Here is a 22,982-nt window from a genome sequence, read left to right on the forward strand (position 1 = left end):
TTTTTATTGTCGACCTGCAGCGGTTAATACCCCTAATCTGACCGCAGAAAAGTACACTGGAGGGCACTTTAAGACTGGATCCCTTTTGCTTCATCCTGTTGTAGTAAATTCTGAATATTTTTGCTATGTCTCAGTCATTTTGAATGATTCAGGAATGGAAGTCACCGTGGACTCATCCCGACTGAATACATTCTGGTGTATCATGTTTTATGAAGACTTGACAGGAGACAGAGCAACTGTGCCAACGAGTCACTACAACTCTTGTGTGACTGATACATGCTGCAGGGGAATAGCAGTCTGTCCGCACACTTCATCAGATGTCATAACACGTTCCTCTGATCCCGTTTTCTCATTTCTTTAAGCACGGAGACATCCAGTTTTGCTCTGAGTGTTCCCATTCTGATTATTTACGGCTGTCTAAACCTGAAGCCTTTTTCAGTTGACTCACCCGAGTCATGCTTTCAGTAGTAGTGCTGCAGTTGTGATGTTTATAGGTTCCTCTTGAAAGCCGTGAGCCTGTAGAGAGATTAAATCTAAGGCTCTTGAGAGCAGCATGAGGTCACGTGAGGTTTCATTAGCAGGAAGTGTAGTTGTGGGGATTGCCAGATTACAGAGGCAGTGGTTGGGAGTGTGATTACTAGAGAGGCAAAGACATTTAGGCGCTCTTTTGGTATCAATTACCAGGCTGACCTTTAACACGCTTCAATCGAAAAACAACTGGCTGAGGAGCAAGAATTGATTGTGGAGGTGCGGGATGGTCTGTGGGAATGAATACGGTTTGTCTGCTGAGCTCGACATGAGCTGTCCTCTGCCACATTACTCTGAAGCTTCATCTGGTCGTGGGGTCACCTGGGCACGTCGTGTTGATGAGCTCACACATTGCTCTTCATCTCTCTCTTTCCCCTACTCAAACACAATTATCTGATCATCTTACATAAGCAAAACACTAGTCATTGCCTAGCCCAGGGGTGCCCAATCCTGCTCCTGCCGATCGACTGTCCTGCACAGTTCATCTCCAACCCTAATCAAACTGAACTGTGCAGGACAGTCGATCGGCAGGAGCAGGATTGGGCACCCCTGGCCTAGCCCATAGTACGCTGTATGGTGTGTTGTTTAATTTTTTAATTTAAAGCATAATTTTAGTAAAGAAAGTCATCATCTCATGCAAATTTGCAAGCTGTAAGGTTTTAAATTGTAAAGCAAGATGTGATTTTCTTTGTAAATTTCAGTAGTTGATACCAGTGCCGACTTTTGCTGTCATCACTACAGATTTTCAAAACAAAACTGCTGTTGAAAATATAGACTTAATTTATTAATATTCAAAGTAACCAGTTACTAATATAATTATTAATGTAATAATTTCACTAAGAAATTGAATAAGAAGAAAGAAAGAAATATTTTAAACAAACACAGTAGATGTTTTTAGGTATCAGAAGAATTAAGTATTCAGGTTTAAACGTTAAAGTCAGCATGAAATTAACATTCTAAATGCATGTTATCGATCTTTTTGTGAACGTCTCGTCCATGTGTTTATTTTTGTTTTTGATCTCGACATTTTCAATCAAATTCATAGCTCAGTCTTTCTGTGAAATGACACTACTCTCTGGTGACGTATGGCGAAGTTCTGCAATCATTTCCTCCACTTAACCTCTGCCCCTTTCTTACAATCGACTGCAAGCTCACATTCAGATCTGCCTCCATCCAGTCAATAACCCATGCAAAGAAGCAAGTCCTCAACCTATGTTTTTTCTTTCTCTCCAATAATCCATTTCACTAGGATACACGTGACAATTTGGAAGAGTAGACTACTTCTGTTTTATTGTGACTTTAATAAACTGGATAAAAATGCCGGTAATTAAGTGTAAAAAATCCATAACAGTGCAAACAAAGCAAAACTCAAAACATTGACATGTGCCTAAATAAGGCTGTCATCACTTTGTGTATTCTTCATTTATGCCAATTGAAAAGCTTGATGATGAAAGTTGTATGTGACTTATTCAAGCTCCTATTGGTTTCATGCTGCTAAAAGCATTACTGAAAGGCTAAAATAAATTATTTCATTGTACAGATTATATAGACTAGTCTATAAGACTCACTGGTCAACTAAAAGGTGACATGTTTCTGTTATTCCTGCAGATTACTGTAAATTTTATAATATTATACACTAATACCTGTGCCACGTTTGGCTAGAAAGCACCTACTTGAAGCAGTCGGGTCCTTCTTTAAAACTCAGTACGAGTCCTTTGGAAGATGTTAATGATTCAGATCACATCAGGGGATAATTCGAGAATCCACAGGCAATTACTTAAGCAAACATGAACCATTTGAATAATGCTGTTGGGGGGGGCAGAGAGGATGTGTGCGGATAGTTAAGTATAATTGAGATGATAGTGTTGATTACAGTGATGGATCTGATGCAGATGGCATAGATGTAAATCAAAGAGCTAATGACTATGATTTGCTTCCTTCACAGAGAGTCCAGCGAGGAGTGCAATGGAATTAGCGGTGCTCTCCCTGTGGAGCCCGCGCCTGGCTCGAGACTGAACGAGTGGTGTCCTGCCCCACCCCCTCCTGTCCCTCTGCCCCCGCTCCACCCCATCATTATGGGAGACGGCCTGGACGCAGTGCAGATGTCGGGGAGCAGCAGCAGTCAGGGGCAGCCCTCGTCCCAGGCCCCTTCCCTCTTAAACCCCAATCCCCCAGAAATCGCCAACCCTACTCGGCCCAAGCGTCAGACCAACCAGCTGCAGTACCTGCTTAAGGTGGTGCTGAAGTCTCTTTGGAAGCATCAGTTCGCTTGGCCTTTCCACTCTCCTGTTGACGCCATTAAGCTAAATCTGCCTGTGAGTGATATACATCCATTTACAGTCCTGTCATGTGTGTGATGAGCAGGTCCTGTCAGACAGTGTAGTTGCACTGATGTTTACTGCAATTCTTTTGCCACTGAAATGGTGCCAGTTGTCATGCTGGAACAGGTCCTCTGTCTGATGATGTGCGATTTATTCTGTGTACTGCCCTGCATTTCCACTCAGCATGTTGCTACATAACCTTCTCACAAATAAAACGCATCAATTTACATCAAGTAGTTATAATCAAGCTATTGTGGGTTTTAGGATTGTCGGGCTACAGTCTTAACCCTGTAATTCTTGACATGAAATAATTGTCAGAAAATGCGTTAAGTACATTTACACGCATTTTAAAAGTTCGAATTCAAATGGACCACTGTCAAAAATGTTGCTTGCTGTTATTATAACATCATAAGGCCATTATGTTATGAATTGTGATGAGTCATGCTGACTTTTTGTAACCACCTCTCCCTAGGACTATTACAAGATAATCAAAAATCCTATGGACATGGGAACAATCAAGAAACGCCTAGAGAACAGTTTCTACGTCAATGCCCAAGAATGTATTCAAGACTTCAACACCATGTTTACTAACTGCTACATTTACAATAAGGTACTGGTTCACATCTCTGCTGCCATCATTCACAGTGGACTGAAGTGGTGTGATTGGGCATGTGGTTAATGGTATGTGTCGCCCCCTGCAGCCTGGGGATGACATAGTCTTAATGGCAGAAGCGCTGGAGAAGGTGTTCCTCACCAAGATTTCAGAGATGCCCCAGCAGGAGATCGAGATGTCGACCTCATCCGGCAAGGGTCGTGGCCGGGGCAGGAGGGATCCAGGTATAAATCTCATACTCTCTCTTACTTGATGGCCACTCACACTGCTGCCCTTTTACGTGTCCTACTTGACTGCTGTATCGGCCAGAAGATCATCTGGGCTTCACTGTCTTAATGTCTCTGCATCTTTGCATTAACTTTGTATCTCTGATGGTGTACATCACCTCAAATCTCCAGCCTTTATTTGAATGATGTTGCTTTGTTGCTATGAACTGCTGTCAGTGCCCTTTTATTCTGAATGGTGTAGCATCAGATTTTGATAACTACAGATCTCAGATTATCAGATGACAAAACTGCAGTGTGCACTTAGAATAAACAATGTTGTTGTCAGCTGGTGTGTACACTAATATAGTTATCGTTATCTGTGTAAACGGGCCTTAATTCTTTTGTATTCTCTTTCTCTACATTATTAGACATAAACCTGAAGATTGGGCCTGTCCTTGAGTCTTCGCCCACAATCCCTCAAACACGTGGCCTTTCCGGTCTTGCCCCTGGGCCACAAACGAGAGGACCACCACTGGGTCCGCCTACTTTACCTCCCCAAACTGCCATGCAAGCCTTGCCCTCTCGAGTGCCCCCTTCGCTCCCTTCACTACCTTCACTCCCTTCACTCCCTACCCTCGCGCCTCAATTAGGGCCACCTTTTTCTTTGGGCCCCACTGACTGCAACCCACCGGCCCCCATCTTGACGGCTGTGCCTCCTCCCACTCAAACTGCCCTGCCGCCCGTGCACATGCAGCAGAGCACTGCTCCTATTCTACAAAGCCCCATCCCAATGCCTCCCAAAGTAAGTTGGCCCATAACATTCAACCATAGTCAATCTTTGTTTTTAAGTTGCGTCTTTCTCTCCTCACTCGCTTAAATAAAACTTTTTCATCTGCAGCAGAGAAAAAGTCAGAAAAGGAAAGCAGACACCACGACACCTACGGCAAATGACCAGCTGAGCGAGTCTTCGCCCGCCGAGTCAAAGTCAGGGAAGACTCTGCCACGCCGGGATAGTACACGACCAAGCAAACTACCCAAAAAGGAGGCACCAGACTCCCAGCACCATGGGACAGTTGCCACTGGGACCCACAGCCCTAAGCAACAAGAACAGTTACGCTACTGCTTGGGCATCGTAAAGGACATGTACGCTAAGAAGCATGCAGCATACGCTTGGCCCTTCTACAAGCCAGTGGATGTGGATGCTTTAGGGCTGCACGATTACCATGACATCATTAAACATCCCATGGACCTCAGCACTATTAAGGTGAAAATGCAGTTGCTGGATCTAAATCGAAGGATGAGCCTTGTTTGCTCTCCATGCTTATTTGTTCAGTTTTCTCTTTGGTTGTGCAGGACAAGTTGGAAACCAGACAGTACAGAGATGCTCAGGAGTTTGCAGCAGATGTACGGTTAATGTTCTCCAACTGCTACAAGTACAACCCTCCAGACCATGAAGTGGTGGCTATGGCACGCAAACTGCAGGTACGTGGACACCTGCAAAAGACTGGGCTTGCATGACGCGTAATTTTTTTAGTCAGACGTCTAGTCTGCTAGTCACTGTGTACTTTATGTAAGTGACTCGCAATAGACCATGCCAAAGTCATCATTACACTGCGAAGGTGGCACGGGAGCTGAATCTGACATGGCATGTTTATTTACACACTGTTTAATGCTGCTCAAAGGTAATGTAAATAGCCCTCATTTATAAATTATAAAACAAAAACAGGAGCTCATTAAAGGGTAGGGCTATATTAGGACAAAAAGCATTGTCAAATTATTGCTCTTGGTATTTTAATAATGATTATTTATGTCAATTTAAGAAAATAAAATGTTTGTGTTTGCTGAAACGGCACGTCATATACTGGCTACACAAAAAAAAAACAAGCTAAGGACTATTAATGAATTAGTTTATTGCTTATCATGCATTTGAAATTCAAGACTTCACATTGGTTATTTTTGTAGCATGAAAGACAAAATGGTTATTCAAACTCAAAATAAACTAAATACAGAAAGCAAGCCAAGAACGTTCCCCATCACTGAAGCAGTCCAGCACTTTAGTCTAGCGCGAGTAATGCTCAACTTTGCAAAATAATGCATAAAAACAAATGCAACGTGAGCAAATTTATTCTAAATGTAATGACACAATCAACACTTTTCACACACTTTCACATTTCACTTTAATCGGAGCAGTCGTAATAGATTTTGTTTAATGGTGTAGGTTAATTTCCCAATTGACAGTGAAGTGTGAAAGCGGTTTAGAAATGTTCCACTTATAGGAAAATTGTTAGAATGTCATTGCTGAACTCTGAAAGAAGGATGAAAATAGTATTCAAAAGGTTCTCTCTTTCTGTAGGATGTGTTTGAGATGCGTTTTGCTAAAATGCCCGATGAGCCAGAGGAAATGCTGGCACCCGCTCCTGCGCCAGTGCTCCACCCGGCTCCTGTAAAGACACAGCCGCCCATGGGCCCTGCCTCGTCCTCAGACACCTCCAGTGATTCCTCATCGGAATCCGACTCCTCCACGGATGACTCTGAAGAAGAGAGAGCCCAGAGGTTAGCAGAGCTTCAGGAGCAGGTGAGTTAGATCTTCTTTACGACTTGGCTTTTGCCAGCACGTCCCTGAAGACCTGGCCAAGAGATCGGTCACGATAGATGTTGTGGATGTGTAAAAAGATGTGTATCATAGATGTGATGCTTTCTACTAAGAGACTGTAATCTCCCAATTTCTTGTTTCTTTGTTGCTCAGCTGAAAGCGGTTCATGAGCAGCTGGCTGCCTTGTCCCAGCCTCCGGCCAGCAAACCAAAGAAGAAAGAGAAGGAAAAGAAGGAGAAGAAGAAAGACAAGCACAAAAGAAAAGCAGCAGTCATGCCTGCACTGGAGGAGATCCTGGAGCCGCCTCCTGCCCTCAAGGTTCAAGGAAAGCCTAAGAACAAGGATCCTCTTCCTAAGAAGTCCAAGAAGCTGAGGTAGGCTGAGACATTTGATTATGCAAACCCATTTCCTTAGAATTTTGCGGTCAACCCTGTAACCGTGTAGTCATGGAAAATGAGATGTTCTTGTCGTCTTATGCTCTATAGCAAGAAGGAGGGAGGTGGTAAGGGCAGTCGCTCCATGGCTCCCCCAGGCGCCGCCCCACCAATCCTGCAGCCTGTGGTGGGCCTGGATACTGAGGAGGATCTGGGTCTGACTGGTGGAGCTGCAATGGCAGGCATGGCTGCTGGAGAGAAGTGTAAGCCCATGTCCTATGAAGAGAAGAGACAACTGAGTCTGGATATTAACAAGCTCCCTGGAGACAAGCTGGGCCGTGTGGTCCACATCATCCAGTCCCGTGAGCCCTCGCTCAAGAACTCCAATCCAGACGAGATTGAGATCGACTTTGAGACGTTGAAGCCTTCTACGCTGCGGGAGCTGGAGAGATACGTGTCATCTTGTCTTCGCAAGAAGAAGAAGCCTGTCGGTGAGTGATCAAGAGCATCGCTTTCTTTAACACTGAGGCCCTGTTAATACCCATTAATATCGGCCTCTCATGTCAACCACAAGTACACAGTTGGATCATATGATTGGCTGTACCTACCTAGAAAAAACTCTTGTTTGGCCTAATTGCATTTTGCATGAGTAAGTGGCCCTAGAACAGGGGTTTCCAATCCTGCTCTTTAGTTTGAGCTCACACTCAAACAACTCGACTGAGGTGTTTGAGTAAAGGCTTTTCAAAACGATTGAACAATTAATGCGATTATATGGGTGCATGTAAACGTAGCTTGTGTTTTGCAATTACTCAAAACTATCTTCTTGAGAGCTTGATCTGAATGAAATCTCGATCAGATTGGAAGGGCTGGTGTAATAATCTGATCAGTAGGAACAAATTAAGCATGTAAACGCTTGAATCCGAATCTGATTAAAAAAATAACTTGTGCAGTGCCATGATTTTATGTGTTTACATATAATCTTACGAATATGCACGTTTATTTACATCTCACGTCTTGTGAGCTGGTCAGTGGAGGAGACTGAATAGTTAATAAATATTTGTCAAAAGAGTTCAGAATACATATAATGCACATGTAAACGAATATGTAAATCAGGGTTCATACAAACTGAACTTTCAGAATCTGAAATCATGGTTTCAATCTGAATTATGAAAATTAGTGAATGCAAACATAGTGTGTTTCACACACAACACATCCTTTTTACACTTGGTATTAATGTCCATCACAGGTGATGCAACATGGACAGCATTAAATACAACTGTCTACAAATTCGAATTGGTTGTTATTTATTGTTTAACATCCTTTAGTTCCAGAGAAGACCATGGAGGCAATGAGTGTTGCAAAGACAAAAGGCTCATCATCCGAGTCGGGCAGCAGCAGTGAGTCCAGCTCCTCAGAAAGTGAAGACTCAGAGACAGGTGAGCCCTGCAGCTTGATAACGTCTGACCAACTGATTTTCTAATGCTTTTTCCATATTAAATGATCCAAGAAGCTACATTGCATAAAGAATCTCCTCTTCACAAACTCAGGGGTGGCGTCTAAGCCGAAGAAGAGAGGGAGGGGTGAAGGAAAGAAGGCTCATCACCAGGCGGTGTCTCTGGGCATGCATCAGCCGCAGGTTCCCCATCAACCCCTGACCTCTGCGCTGCAGCCCAGCGCTCAGCTGAAACCACAACAGCATCCCTCTCCCGCCGCTTACATGCCTCCTCCCGTCACGGCTCTGGAGCCCTCGCAGCTCCTGGAAAACCCCTTTGACCCTCTGGCCCACTTTGGCCAGCCCATCATGCACCTTCCCCACCACGCCAATGACTCGTCCTCCCCTGCGCCGCCTCACCTCAACGCTCACCCTCCAGGAGGCCAAGTGTCACCTGAGACGCACCCGTTCCTGAACCAGCACCCCATCCTCCCATCCCCAGGTGAGTGGAAACTACCGTTTATTACATCAAGTTATTGTCCTAACCTGGTTTGATGTAGCGTATTTTTTTCCAAATGTACCAGGTCAAAATTGCATTGTTGAGAGAAAAGAAAACTGATAAGTTGCATCTGTGTGTAGAAGTGTGGTGGAAATTCAACTATAAGATTAAAGTTAAGCCCACTCAATAGTAAAATTATCAAACCAAATTTATTTCTGAAAATCGAAATTCAGGGTAGTCTTTCTTAAACCAAAACATACCTTAGAGAGCTACAAAGTGAGCTCCAAGCAAACCAGTCAAATCATACATATTTATTTTTTTAGCAAATAAAGACTTTCAGAAATGGTTTGATAAACAAAAGAGCAGATTATCATAAGGCCTCCTACTTCTTTTTATCTTATAAGTACGATTTCCGGCGTCGACATCCCATAATATGCATGCCCACCTGACCTTTGTGAATAACATCTTATCTGACTTCCTAAACTCTCCCCGGCATAACTGACCTTGACAGCAGAAAGAATCATTATTCCCAAATCTCTTCTCACAGCATTTGTAGATTAACTTGTACGGCATAACCTCCGTTGGGCAGCGACATGCTTGAAACCTTCGATCCGTCCTCTAACGTTCTTCAACAGTTAATACTCTTTTTAAACCATTACTCCTTTACTACTCCCTCTGTCAGAAACAATATATCTTTAAAAAAAACAATAACGTTAGAAAATCTGTTTTCAAGTCCATCTGTTCTATGGAAATCATTTCAAGCAGTTGTACTATTGGTTAGACACCTATTGCCAGGCTACCATGTCACGTTGTCAAACTGCCCACATCTCATTGGTTCAAAATGGTGCTCTGCAGGCTGCATGTTAAACGTTCTGATTAGCTACATTCTTCTTTTAATACAGCATTTTGTTTTATTTGTAAGTATTATAAAAAAAATTGCCGGTGATCTATATTGACCCCTTCCTTTTTCTATATTCATTGGTTTACAGCCCTGCACAACGCAATGCCCCAGCAGCCTTCACGACCCAGTAATAGGGCAGCCCCACTACCTCCTAAACCTCCTCAACAAAGCACGCCCCAGCAGCAGCAGCAGCAACCGCAGCAGACCCTGCCCCAGCAGCTCCAGCCCCAGCAACCCCCTCCGCCCCAGCACCACCTCCCTCCTCACCTCCTGCACCCTCCACAGCAACTGCGCCAGCGGCCGCTCTCCCCTCCCACACTCACTCCCCAGGGCCTGCTCTCCTCCCAGCCCCCACAGATGCTGCTAGAGGACGACGAGGAGCCCGTCCCCTCCATGCCCTTACCCATGTACCTGCAGCACCTGCAGCCGAACCGCCTGCAGCAGCAGCAGCCGCAGCCGCCGACGTCACTAATGCAGTCTCTGCAGAGCAGGTCGCAGCAGCCGGGCCAGCCGTCTCTGCTGCAGTCGGTGCAGGTTCAATCTCAGCTGGGACCCCCGCCACAGCTCCCCGTTCAGACTCAAGCCCAGCCCTCCCCGCAGCTCTCGCAGCACCAGGCCAGACACATGCAGCACTCGCAGCAGCTGAGCTTCTCTCAAGGCCCAGTGCAGACCACGCAAACGCAGTCTAGTCAACACAAGGTCTCCATGCCCTCCTCGAAAGCACAGCAGATCATCCAGCAACAGCCACAGCAGCATCACTCTCCACGTCAACACAAGTCCGACCCCTATAACTCAGGTAAAACAGCAGCATTACAAACAATAGCTGTTAAATAAAAAAAATTGTTATAATTTTCGCAAATTTTTTTAATGGTGCAACTCTTCCAGCAACTATTTACCATATTGTTCAGAATATAAGACCTTTTTTCTTTTCTTAGAAATACATTTGAAAAACCGGGTTCTTCTTATATTCAGGGTCTAGAGTTCTAGACTTTTACATGTCAATAATACACCCGCAACAATAGGTGGCGGCAAATACGTGTAAAACGAGTGTGCCAAGAAATACGATGTCAGAGTGTAATGTTAGAAGATCGCGAGCGCAAAAAGACAGCCTTAAAAATACAAGCCGTCAAAGAAAAGCTTACCGTCTAAGATCCGCGTGACTGTCATGTTTACGTGCCTCGCTGACGGGACAAAACTTACCCTGTACATGATTTTAAAACGTAAGACGGGACCCAGATTTCAAACCTACAATACGATTTCACTTCTACTGTTAATGAAATTTTGGTAGGCTACATGGTTTTCACTATGAGATGGATAGCCTAATTGTTATATAATTCAGATGGGCTACAGGTTATTTTATACAGGTTATTTACAGGTTATGGTATGCCAAAGTGTTATTTTTTAAATGTGATCGTTGGTACTTTTTACCAGTATTTGGCATACTTGCAATACAAAAATTAAAATATGCAGTATGATTTTTTTTTTTTTTTTTGAAAATGTATTTTCTTCTTCCAAAAGGTGCATCTTGAAAAGAGGGAGGGGGGGTCGTCTTATAATTAGGGTCGTCTTATATTCGGAACAATACCGTATTTGTTTATTATTGTCTATTAAACTGATGATTATCAGTTTGTGGTGTTTTTTGTTTGTTTGTTTTTTAAAGTTGAATTTGCCCAAACATACTAATTTAAAAAAGCTGCATAGTATAAACACTATATATAAAAGCTTCCCTGACACATCTCCAAAGTCCAGACAGGTCGTTTGTTATATGTATTGGACACCATTGCAAGTGTTTTAATTGTGTCTATATTTTAACAGCACACATGCGAGATAACCCCTCTCCGCTCATGATGCATTCCCCTCAAATCCCTCAGTATGCTTTAGTCCACCAGTCCCCTCCTCAGGCCAAAAAGGTCAGTACCATTTCCATGTTCTTTTTGCATGATGAATAGTTTGTGGTTTTCTAGATGTGTGTTCGGTTTGGTGTAACTGAAGCTTTGGTTTGCTACAGGAACCGCAGCGAGGTCCTTCAGCTTTGGCTGGCATTAAAGAAGAGAAGCTGCCCCCGTCACCTGTGATGCGTGGTGAGCCCTTCAGTCCAGCCTTGAGACCAGAGCCTCACAAACACCCTGAGAGCAAACCTACAATGCAAGGTCACAGCCAACAGAGTGAGTTTCAAAGCATGCAATTGTATGTGCTGATATTCAAAATTGCATCAATCTTGCATGTTATATTGCTTTTATTTTATAAACAATTATTATGTAGTTTTTTTTTTTTACATTTAATAAAATAGTTTAGAAGCATTTCACAAACAGAAAGCTGGTCTAGAACAGATTATGTAAAGGAGTTGTGCCAAAAAAAAACCGCTCTGCACCCCATGCAACTACGCACTGCTCACATGTTCCACAAACCGTGAATACTAAATATTACTCTTGGTTCCGCTCTGTCAATCAAATAAAAGGAGCATAACTAACTGTTTATCAACTCGTTTTAGGAGCAGATATGAAATCACATGAAAGTTCCCGTCCTGTCATCCGCTCCTCTGAGCAAAGCGGTCCACCTCCTTCCATGCAGGACAAAGAGAAATTCAAACAGGAGCCCAAAACACCTGTGGCACCTAAAAAGGTACAGGTGGGTGGAAGGGACAACTTTGTTTTACTTTTCCATGAATACAACCGTTAACATTTCTAGAATGTTATGTTGTTTACACGCCTCGTATCGTTTTGTGCCCAGGATGTGAAACTAAAGAACATGGGTTCCTGGGCGAGCCTGGCACAGAAATCCACCTCCACTCCCTCGTCTGCTCTGAGGTCCTCCAGCGACAGCTTCGAACAGTTTCGACGTGCGGCCCGAGAGAAGGAAGAGCGAGAGAAGGCCCTGAAAGCCCAGGCTGAGCAAGCCGAGAAAGACCGTCAGCGCAGAGAACAAGAGAAACTTCGGTAAGAGAGCTGAACTTTTCTGTTTTAATCAAAGGTCACCTTTAGCAGTTTCAAGACATTTTCTTGGTCTTGCTCTCTGAAGGGGACGTGATGAGGAGGACTCCATTGAGACGTCTCGAAGGCCCCAGGAGGAGCCCCGCAGGCGGCCGGAGCAGCAGCAGGTTCAGGCACCACCGCAGCAGCACCAAACTCAAACTCAGCCCCAAGCCCAGAACCCGGCCCAGCCGCCCTCGGCCCCGCAACCTTCCCAAGCCCCGCCCCACTCGCCCGCCGCCTCCCAGAGTGCACTTGACAGAGAGCTCGCACGTCGCCGGGAGCAGGAGAGGAGGAGGAGAGAGGCGGTGAGTTACAGCTGCAGCTAGGGCTGTCCTGATTCCTCGATTAAAGTCGAGGACTCGATTTTAAAAAAAAATCATCGATTGCAATTTTCCCGTGTCGAGTAACCGGCAAAATACCGGAAATGGCCTGTTCCACAGATGAGAATCCGTGAACTGCATTATTACACCGTTTTCTAAGGCTACACGATATATTAAAACTATTTAAAATGTGCTGTTGTGAAATCACAAAGGCTGCGATTCAGAGAAGCACAACACTTTCATTATTTACATGCGTGCAGATTACGTGTTAAAAGTATTAAAGATTAAGTGAACATTTGAATTAAATGTTGTTTGCCCAGTATTAAACAAGGATTTGATCATGCCGTAGTGTAACAGCAACTATCACCAGGCCGTTGGCGCCTCCGCAGGCATTATAATACGTAATGTACATTAGTTGTTTTTATTAGTTTACATGGTGTATTTTAACAGTGTTGTTTGATAAAACCCATATGATTGCTTGCTTTGATACTTTATTTGAGCCAATTATTATTGCTTGTTATTATAAATTTGTATTTTAAGTCATTTTAAAGACTTTTGTTGACTTGGATCTATTTTTAATACCACAATTTTTTTATATACGATTAATCGATGGAATAATTGGTAGAATACTCGATTACTAAAATAATCGACAGCTGCAGCCACTACCATTCAAAACTTTAGGATCTGTAAGATGTTTTAAAAGAAGTCCCAAACCAGTAATATTGTGACACATTATAGTGATTTTAAAGAATTGTTTTCTATTTGAATATATTTCAAAATGTCAAAGCTGAATTTTCAGCATCATTACTAACCCCAAACATTTGAGTGGTACTGTCACTCAGTATAGCACTGGGCAGTTGAACTCGAGCAACAAACGTGTGTCTTTACAGTAACTCTTGAATCACTTTTCCATAAAAATGTGGATATAATTTGAGATTCAAAATGTTATTATTGAATAAATTTGCTACATGTGCCAGTGTTTAATTTATTTATGTTTTTTTCTCCACGTCTACAGATGGCAGCTACTATTGACATGAATTTCCAAAGCGATTTGATGGCTATCTTTGAGGAGAACTTGTTCTGAAGTGCGAGAGGAAGAGATAAACTGCGAAAACAGAAGCTCATGGATTCCTCTAGAATGAACTCAAAAAAGCAGTAAGGGAAAAAGACCCCATCTGACCACAAGAAACACTGAAGAGGCTGAACTAGCGATGGATAAGCTGAGGCCCAGAGAGAGAGAGGGAGGGAGGCTGTAGCTCTCCTTTTGCCTTAGCAGAAAGAGGGACCCTCACACTGGGACGGCTCCGCCTCTCCGGCATTCCTCCTGGATTTGCCATTGTGACCATGGCGGGAAAGAGAGGACTTGTTGTGTGACTCTTTAATTCAGAATATGGGAGCAATGGACAATGCGATCGCCGGAGGAATATTTGAACGACAACAATAACATGTACTGATTCTCTAGTCACGGCATCCATCGACTGCCAGACGTCTGTGGGGGAATAGAAAACGTCTTTGTTTCCCGTTTGATTTGGTTTCCTTCCCATCGTTTCGTTTTCGCTATATCCTCCCCCCTCCTCCCCTTTTTCGCGAAAACACGCAGGCAAATGGCAGGATGGGATCTGGGGCACTTAGATGATCTTCCTCGGGAGAGGAAGTACAGCTCGCCTTACACCTCTGACAACACAAACAATATTCACCAGGGGCTGTGACAAATGACTAAACATGGTGTGTTTCACACTGTTATCATGTGCAGATTTTTCATTATGTAGGATCTACTGTAAAAAGGTATTTTCTTAATTACTGTTTTTGGTTGATTGGTTGGTTGTATTTTTGTTTATCTTCTCCTTTTTTTTTTCTTCTTCTTTTTTTTTTTTCGTTGTTGTTTTTCTTTTTTTAAATATTTTTTAACTCTCTTACCAACACCTTTACCCTCTGATGTCTATGCCAAACACCCATATCCTTTTATGCTGATAGCCGAGACCCGAAACGCTTCACTTAACATGTCTTTCTAAATATATAAATATATTTTCTTGTTCTCCCCACTCGTCATTAAAAGTTTTAGGTAGCCTTGTAGAAAATAAACCCTAATATATGCATTATTCTGAAAAGTGTTAATTGAGGACAGAATCATGGAAGATATACTTTCATTGCTCATGGTTTTCATGTTAGCCTGGTGGGGAGTCTCGCCACGGGCCGGACGGGGCGTTGACCCATGCGGGGCGGTTTCTGAGTATCGTTTAGTTTGGAGTATAATTTAAAGAATACTATTTTAAGTGTATTATACATACAGAAGGAAAAACATGCGACTCTGTGCAACTGGTGGAAGCGCCACGCGGACACCAGGCCAACGCGACGGAGCTCTCAGCTGGTTACTGCATGACTCCTCTTTTTCTGTTCACAGATCATTTTATTACAGCGGCACAGAGAGAACTCCGTATGCTGTGCTAGATATAATTGCGAAAAGTTTGAAAGAAAAAAAAAGTTAAAAAAAAAAGCAAACCGTTCTGATTTATCATTGTTCTTGTTCGATTATAGTGGATATGTGTTCTAATTCTGTTATTTGACTCGGCGAGGGGGGCGGGGGGGGCACAATTCGAGACCTTGGCAGGTCCTCTGAGTTTTCTCTTATAGTGTTTTCTCCAGTGCCTGTATTGTATTGCGATTCTAGTTGGCATATATTACGTTCTGGGAGGGGCGAGGGAGGGGGCGCGGTTGGACCGGGGAGGGGAAAATTGGGGATTTAGGTGCGAGAGCTTGTGTTTAAAAGACAAAAAAGGAACGTAAACATTTTATATTTTACCCATTTACAATATTCAGGTTTAAATCTAGTTTTAGCTGGACTTCTTAAGTATACACCGAACAACTAGTTTTCATTTTCTCGAAACTGCTAAGAGGACATGTCCCATCGTCATCGTGTGAGTGTGTGTGTGTCTGGATGTTTGGATGTGTACGTGATGTGGCTGGGGAGGGTGTTCTTACCCTGAGGTTTAAATCGCAACACTTCATTTAAACTATATTGCTTTGCAAACTTGTTTTTTTTTTCTTCCTCATGAAGTCCACTTATATAAATATCTATTTTTTTCTTTTTCTTTGGTTAATTTGGTCTGTACAAGTTAAAAGAAGAGCAACACTTCATTCCTTCAAGCCTTTAAATGTATTTTCTTTTCCATGGTAACAGTTGGACATTATGTGCCATAGTTTCGGATTCTCCGGAGAATGTGCTGACCTGCAGCTCAGCAGAGAGTTTGCTTTATTCAGGTATTTTGTTATTTTCTTTTTTTTTTTTGTTCTCTTTTTTTTTTTTTTTTTTTTTTTTGGTTTGTTTAACATTTTCCTCGATTACTGTTTGGTATGTGCGTGGGCTATCGAGGTCAATGGTTCAATCTGTTATGATCATGAAATAAACTCATCTCTTTTATAGAAAATTAAAATTAAACAAAAATGAGTCTGTCTCCTTTTTTTTATAATTCATCACAGTTCAGTTCTACACATTATGCATATGCTATGTTTTCCATTGTGTTGCTGCCTATCAGTTTTCACTCTTCAGCTCGAGTTGAGAAGTTGACTTTGTTTGAATGAAAATGGTGCAAAGAAACCTGTGTCTTCAGATGCAACATTTGTTGTCCTGCTCAGCATCTTATTAAAGCACACAAGAAAATGCAGGGTCATATTTCACCCCTAAAATCAAATAAGGGACATTAAAGGGATAGTTCCTTTGGTGTTCAAAGTCATCATTTCTTTACTGTTTTCAAATGGTTATTATTATTTTTTTTTTATAATAATAATTTGAGATCATGGATCACGATGTTACAGGCCGTAACATATTTTCTGTCTTATATAGGTGAAAATCATGATTTCTTGTTAGTCTAATTAGTCGAGTGTATTTTTTCCATCATTTATCATTGTGTAATCAAAATATTATATTTAACTTTAATATGAACTTTTTGTGGGGGTAATATTTCTTTTATTCTATCTATAAAAGCCCTAAATAGTCATTTTCCCAATTCTACAACGTTAAATTGTTTAAAATAACATTTAACTTAGAAAAAAAATGTCCATAAATCTTGTCAATTTTGTTACTGTACTATACTTAGCCTTTAAATTGGTGTAATTCTCTCCCACAGCTATGTGAGATACAGGTAATTACGTCACTTGACCTCACTAATAAGATCTGAAGCAGTGAAAGGTACGTATTTAAAGTATTTTAATCTAAAAAGTTCTTACACCAACTGTCAAAACTGTTACCACAATATCAAAAGGAAAACAGAATTTATCACTGATCACACAGTGGGTTGTTAAAGTATTTTAATCATGATTTCATTAGTGCCATGAGCTCTTGTCATTTATGCTAGCAAGTGGAGTTTTTAACTAAAGATTAAAATGGTCAATTCTGTTACAGTCAAACTCTGTTTCCAGGCTAACAATGTTGACAATATGTGACATAAACAATTCTATGAAGAAATCTGGGGTTTGTTTTGTTTTGTTTTTTCATTTAAAGTAAAAAAGAAAAAAGGAAGTAAATTGTGTTTGGCAAGCACTGAATTATTAAAATATAATGTTTTCTATAAGATTACTGGAAAGAATTTCTGTAAGTGAACAGTTTTTTTGAACGTTTTGAAATGCAAAATGTAACTCCAATTATACAATCTCTCAACTGTCTGGTTACCAACATTCTTCAAAATATCTTCTTTTGTGGTCAACAGAAGAAAGAAACTGGTACAGGTTTGGAACAGCATGGAAATGACAACATTTTCATTTTTGAGTGAACTGTCCCTAAGATTTCAATACAGCAGATTTAATGTACTTTTCACCCTTTGATTTGGGGTGAAATATGACCCGGACATTTCTTGGCAGTTTCTGTGATTCACCCAAAAAAAAAAATTTAATTCTGTCATTTACTCACTTTCTTTACAACATGAGAATACACTTGCTTTGCAAAAATAATAATAATAATAATAATTATATAAAATTAAAGTGGATGATGTCTGAAAAACGTGTCATTCTCCCTAAAATTATCAACTTAGGCTATGCCCACATTAGAAAGGCATACAGCTTTGAAATAACATGAGGGTGAGTAAATGATGACATAATTTTTAGACGAACTAACCATTTAATTGTCTTCAAATGTCTTAAGATGTGGTTGAACAGAGGCGAATATTGGTCTTACAGTTTGATATCGTGTATCTGATGTAAAGTTACTGCATGCTTACATCATCATGTTGATGTACCAGCTTCCGGTCAACGATTGCACGCTGTTTCATAAGCCTCAAGCTGGCTTACGTAAGAATGAAACTAGCTAGCTGTGACTGCGCGTGTTTAGAGCGGACTTTTATTTTGGCATTTTAAAAACAGGAAGTGCCTGCATGCGTGACTGTCAAGCTGTAGGACATGGGGGTTAAAATAGAGGTTTTTAGGGTGAGTTTGATTACGTTTAGACTTGTTAGCACCCCGGTCTGTCTATATAAACATAGAGACACAAACTAAACCAACTTTGGGGAGATACATAATAAAATAATAAAAAAAACGTGCAGACGCTTTAAGCGTCCCACTTTGCTAAACACTGTATTGCTCCTCACTGCCTGTCTATGTGAATAACCGATAAAAAAGTGAATGTATATAATAATATGCTGTGTTTATTTATTTATTTACACAGATGATGGTGTATCTGTCGTTTCCAGTGGCGATGTTTTGGATATCAAACCAAGCCGAGTATTTCGAGGAATACATCGTGAAGCGAAAGGTTTATAATTGCCCTAATAGTATTATTCGTTTAATACGTAAATATCGTATAATACAATATCAGCATTTGTTTAAAGTTATGACGATACTTACATTGGGGATCTCTCTTTGTTTTAAAATTATATTCTGGTTTCACTAGGGAGTTTCTCTTGTGTGTGTTATTTAGCATTTCCTATATGCAGTTGCTGTTGTATGATCACAATATATCATCACATTTTTCAGAGGGAGATTTTCCCACCTGATGAGAAAATGCATGTAAGTATTTCCTCTTTAATTTGATGCACATAACAGATATTTGGGTAGATAATAGATATTATATATATTTTATACACACACACACACATATGCACACTGCCTGGCCAAAAAAAAAAAGTTGCTGTTTGGATTTAAATAGGAAAATGCTTGAGAGTCTATGACTGAATCATTATTGCAGTGATTATTATGTTTCTATCATGTTATATGTTTGGCATCAGTTCGTCTAACCCTAATTGATGACGTGTGTAGCTTTTCGTTTCAACCATGTAGGAAGACACATCACAACATTTATTTATATCAAGAGGTGCATACATTTTTGGTGAAGATCTTGTATTGTCAATGCAAGAGTCCAGCACTCTGTAAAGTCTCCTCCAGCACATCCCAAAGACTTTCAGTGAATTTAAGGTCTGAACTCAGAGGTGCCGATTCATGGGTGAAAATGATTCTTCAAGCTCCTCCCAACCATTCCAATTATATACTCTTAAAGGGTTAGTTCACCCAAAAATGAAAATTCTGTCAGTAATTACTCACCCTCATGTTGTTCCAACCATGTAAGTCTTTCGTTCATCTTCGGAACACAAATTAAGATATTTTTGATGAAATCTGACAGAATTTTGACTCCTCCATAGGCTTCCAGTGTGACCGAAACTCACCGGCCCAGAATAGTTATTAAAACATCGTTAAAATAGTCCAAGTAACTACAGTGGCACTACATTAAGTTTATCATGCGACGAGAATACTTTTTGTGCGCAAAAACAAACAAAAATAACGACTTTATTCCACTTTTCATTTCCTTCTCTCTGGGCCTCGTAGTGTTTTTGCGCTGCGCGTCTGTGTTGCACGTCATCACGCAACACACACATGACCGGCGTCGGCCAATAGTGAGCCTACGTGGTGACGTGTAACACAGACGCGCTACGCAAAAACACTACGCGAACCAACTAGACATCCGGAGAGAAGGAAATGAATAGTGGAATAAAGTCGTTATTTTTGTTTGTTTTTGCGCACAAAAAGTAATCTCGTCGCTTGATATACTTAAGATTGAGCCACTGGAGTCACTTGGACTATATTAACGATCTCTTTAATAACTTTTCTGGGCCAGCAAGTTTCGGTCACACTGGAAGCCTATGGAGGAGTGAAACATGGCTCAGATTTCATCAAAAATATCTTAATTTGTGTTCCGAAGATGAACGAAGGTCTTACGCGGTTGGAACAACATGAGGGTGAGTAATTACTGACAGAATTTTAATTTTTGGGTGAACTAACCCTTTAAGCATTTGCCTATTTAAATCCAAACATGGCCGGGAAGTGAATATAATATATATGAGAAGCGAGATGCGATGCCACATGCTCTCTTTTACTTGTGCCGTTTCTCATTCTGGAACAGAGGCAAGAACTGGAGGATTTCAAACAGCGCATGAGAAACCGGAAAGAGCAGAAGATGCTGAAACAGATGGCCATGGAGTCTGAGGAATGACTATAAAACAACATCACATGCTACTGTGTCATATCACAACCTTGAGATCAAGCCTTCATGTGTGACATGGAAAAAACACTGTAATGCTTCTCTCAAAGTGTCAGACCACATAGTTAAATCTTTGTTTCTGGACATAAATTAATAAACGGGTGGGAAAATGTATATATTTTTTGTAAATATATGTCTTTAAACAGTTACAATTGAGTGGTTGGACTTCAGTGTGTGTGTAACTACTTTCTTAGTGAATAAATAAGAACACTGCTTTTTGTTTTTGCTGTTGATTTGTTTTTCCAATTTGAAAATAAAAAAAATAATTTCTTTTTTAATCTTGTCTGCTGTCATAATTCTTTATTCATTTTTAATTCTATTATACGTTTGGTCATAATATATTTTCATGTTGTAAAAGAGTATTATTTAAACTACATAACAGATGTTTGCTTAATGGAATAATTTAGGTTCAATGCAAGTTCATCTCAGTCGACAGCATTTGTGGCATAATGCTGATTACCAGAAAAAAAATTATTCAGACTCGTGTTTTCCTTGTATGTTAAAAAAAGCAAAAATGTATGTTTTTGAGATTCTTACAATGGGAGCGAATAGATACGAAACTACTATATGTATCAAATGATTTAGATCCATTCTTATGTTAAAACAAGTATTTAAGATGTAAAACTGTTTAAAGCATAATTTCTAAAGTCATTTTAGTGTTTTTGGCGTTAATGCATTGTCATGCCAATGAAGTTGTAAAACTAGATAGGCCTATTACACAGAAACTGTTAGCAAGCGAGTTTGGTTCACACTAAAATCATAATACATATAGGCCCGGTTTCACAGACAGGGCTTAGATTAAGCCAAGGTTTAGTTCAGTTAGGACATTTAAGTAGCTTTTATAAACGTGCCTTAGAATAAAACATTAGGCTACTGGTGTTCACCTTGAGACAAAACAATGACACAGACATATTTGAAGACATGCCAATGCAAGTTGCTTTCAGTTAGAACAGCTCAAACGTTTAATTTTGGTCTGGGACTAGCTCAAGCCTTGTCTGTGAAACCGGGGATAGTGTACTCTTTGTCTTGTTGCTTTACTAGTATTGAAACATTAAAATAGAGCATTATCTATTTAGATTTTTACCGCTAGGCTTCTGTTTCATGTAGGATCTGGAAACACGGTGCAACGCTGCCTCCTGGAGGAATATAATTACATTGACAACAAATTAGACAACAAATATCTAAAGGTCAGTTGCTGTTCATTCAATTAGTTCTGATAAACGAGGTCTCGATGTTCTTTCCCCAAGGAGAAATGTCTCTCTCTCTGAGAAAGTACATCAAGCGCATTGTTTAGCCTAGTCTAAACAAAACGTTCATGCACAACCAGTATCAATACATGATGAAAATAAATCAACCGATAAATAGTTTGAATAGTTTATAAACTGTTCAAAATTGCTCCCAAATTCCTTTTCACAAAGGCACAGATGTCAGACTTGTACCATTACAGTCCTATGTTGATCAGCATTACGTGCCTGATGTGCCTAACGGTCACGGAGAAAGAAAATGCTCAACTTCTGGGTCATGTTTTCTTGAATTTAAATCTTCACATTGTGTTTTAGAGTAGGCTATCTTTAACCAGTAGGCTACTCCCGGCAGGCAGATCAACAAAATATGTAGCATTTATCACGGAGAAATTAGCCTCAAATTAGTCATCTGGATTAGAAAACAAAACTTGATTAATAAAGCAATAACCTCACTCACAATGCACTTCGGCTTTAAACTTGCCAGTTACTTCAATTGTAAACAAACTATCAAGATTGAATACTAAGGACTTATGCAATCAGACAGATATTATTTTCCCAGCCAAAAATGAATATAAAGGCCATAAAACAATAATAATAATAATAATAAAAATCCTGTATATCAACCCATATTTGTGTGTTGGTGCAGGAGCAACAGATAATGTTATGTCGCACTAAATGCACATCGCACTAAATGCTGATTTTTTTCAGAGCTCATAGGCAAAGTGAGGTGTATCCTGTTAGGCTAATTGGATTCTGCGTTGAGAAAAAGTGGAATTGGTAATATAATTATTAAGGGCCTAGCAAATGACATTGTTTGTACAAAACTTTTTTGTGTTTTGGGGAAATCCTGTCAAACAGAGTTGTGCGTGAAAACTAACAGCGAACCTAAAGGCTATGCTTTCGTCTATTACACAACAGTCGAGGCTGCAGAATTAGAAATTCCATGCTATATGTATGCTGTTAAATAAACATCTAGTGTCTGTATGCCATTTTAAGCAATACAAGTGTAACGGAGGCCAGATAGTGAGAGCTGTGCAGGTAAACCTCACTCCCCTGATCTCAAGAGACGCACTAGCGACTGACGCTACAGACTGCGGTCTTTAACGTCCTTGTTAGCGCACCCACCTCTTATGTCGGAGATGCATCCCGCTTGGAGTGGGGAGAGTAGGGGTTACATTGGTGCCGTGACCCAGATGGGAGTGAGGTTTAGGGGGGTGAGTGTTACAGAGGCCAGATAGTAAGAGCTCTGCAGATAAACTTCAGTCTCTAACCACCAATCTCTCATCTCTCTCTAATCTCTCAGTTTCTCCTCCTAATCTCCTCCATATCGCTCTAAAATATAGAATTCTGTGCAGAAATCAAAATGGGTTGATATGTTTTCTGGCCTGTGCCAACTCGCACATTAGACCTGCTTAGCTTCAGTCTCTATTCATAATATAGGGGGCAGGACACTAGATTCT

The 22,982-nt window shown here is 40.9% G+C and overlaps 2 protein-coding genes across 3 annotated transcripts in view; both read left to right on the forward strand.

Moving 5' to 3' along the window:
• Positions 1-16,180, forward strand: part of brd4 (bromodomain containing 4) — a 55,566-nt gene extending 39,386 nt beyond the window's left edge. For both annotated transcript variants that reach the window (XM_081370734.1, XM_081370733.1), the window contains 18 exons: positions 2,474-2,843; positions 3,322-3,459; positions 3,551-3,686; positions 4,097-4,470; positions 4,567-4,932; positions 5,022-5,150; positions 6,022-6,243; positions 6,415-6,635; positions 6,747-7,126; positions 7,961-8,071; positions 8,183-8,569; positions 9,556-10,263; positions 11,283-11,377; positions 11,476-11,632; positions 11,959-12,095; positions 12,198-12,403; positions 12,486-12,744; positions 13,775-16,180. In XM_081370734.1, coding sequence (XP_081226860.1) covers positions 2,604-2,843; positions 3,322-3,459; positions 3,551-3,686; positions 4,097-4,470; positions 4,567-4,932; positions 5,022-5,150; positions 6,022-6,243; positions 6,415-6,635; positions 6,747-7,126; positions 7,961-8,071; positions 8,183-8,569; positions 9,556-10,263; positions 11,283-11,377; positions 11,476-11,632; positions 11,959-12,095; positions 12,198-12,403; positions 12,486-12,744; positions 13,775-13,843 — 4,335 coding nt within the window. In that variant the 5' untranslated portion in view covers positions 2,474-2,603 and the 3' untranslated portion in view covers positions 13,844-16,180. The remainder of the gene's footprint in view (positions 1-2,473; positions 2,844-3,321; positions 3,460-3,550; positions 3,687-4,096; positions 4,471-4,566; positions 4,933-5,021; positions 5,151-6,021; positions 6,244-6,414; positions 6,636-6,746; positions 7,127-7,960; positions 8,072-8,182; positions 8,570-9,555; positions 10,264-11,282; positions 11,378-11,475; positions 11,633-11,958; positions 12,096-12,197; positions 12,404-12,485; positions 12,745-13,774) is intronic.
• Positions 16,181-17,945: 1,765 nt separating this feature from the next.
• pet100 (PET100 cytochrome c oxidase chaperone) lies at positions 17,946-20,556 on the forward strand. Its single transcript, XM_081378835.1, has 4 exons — positions 17,946-18,174; positions 18,413-18,499; positions 18,721-18,753; positions 20,141-20,556. The coding sequence occupies exons 1-4, from the start codon at positions 18,148-18,150 to the stop codon at positions 20,228-20,230; spliced, it is 237 nt and encodes a 78-aa protein (XP_081234961.1). The 5' UTR covers positions 17,946-18,147; the 3' UTR covers positions 20,231-20,556.
• Positions 20,557-22,982: the final 2,426 nt, after the last annotated feature.

This window comes from Scardinius erythrophthalmus, assembly GCF_964197995.2.
Source record: "Scardinius erythrophthalmus genome assembly, chromosome: 1".
NCBI lineage: Eukaryota > Metazoa > Chordata > Actinopteri > Cypriniformes > Leuciscidae > Scardinius > Scardinius erythrophthalmus.

Coding starts and splice junctions, on each gene's coding strand:
- pet100 (XM_081378835.1), top strand. CDS start 18,148: ATGGGGGTTAAAATAGAGGTTTTTAGG. Junction 18,500..18,720: donor AATACATCGTGAAGCGAAAG/GTTTATAATTGC, acceptor CACATTTTTCAG/AGGGAGATTTTCCCACCTGA. Junction 18,754..20,140: donor CACCTGATGAGAAAATGCAT/GTAAGTATTTCC, acceptor ATTCTGGAACAG/AGGCAAGAACTGGAGGATTT.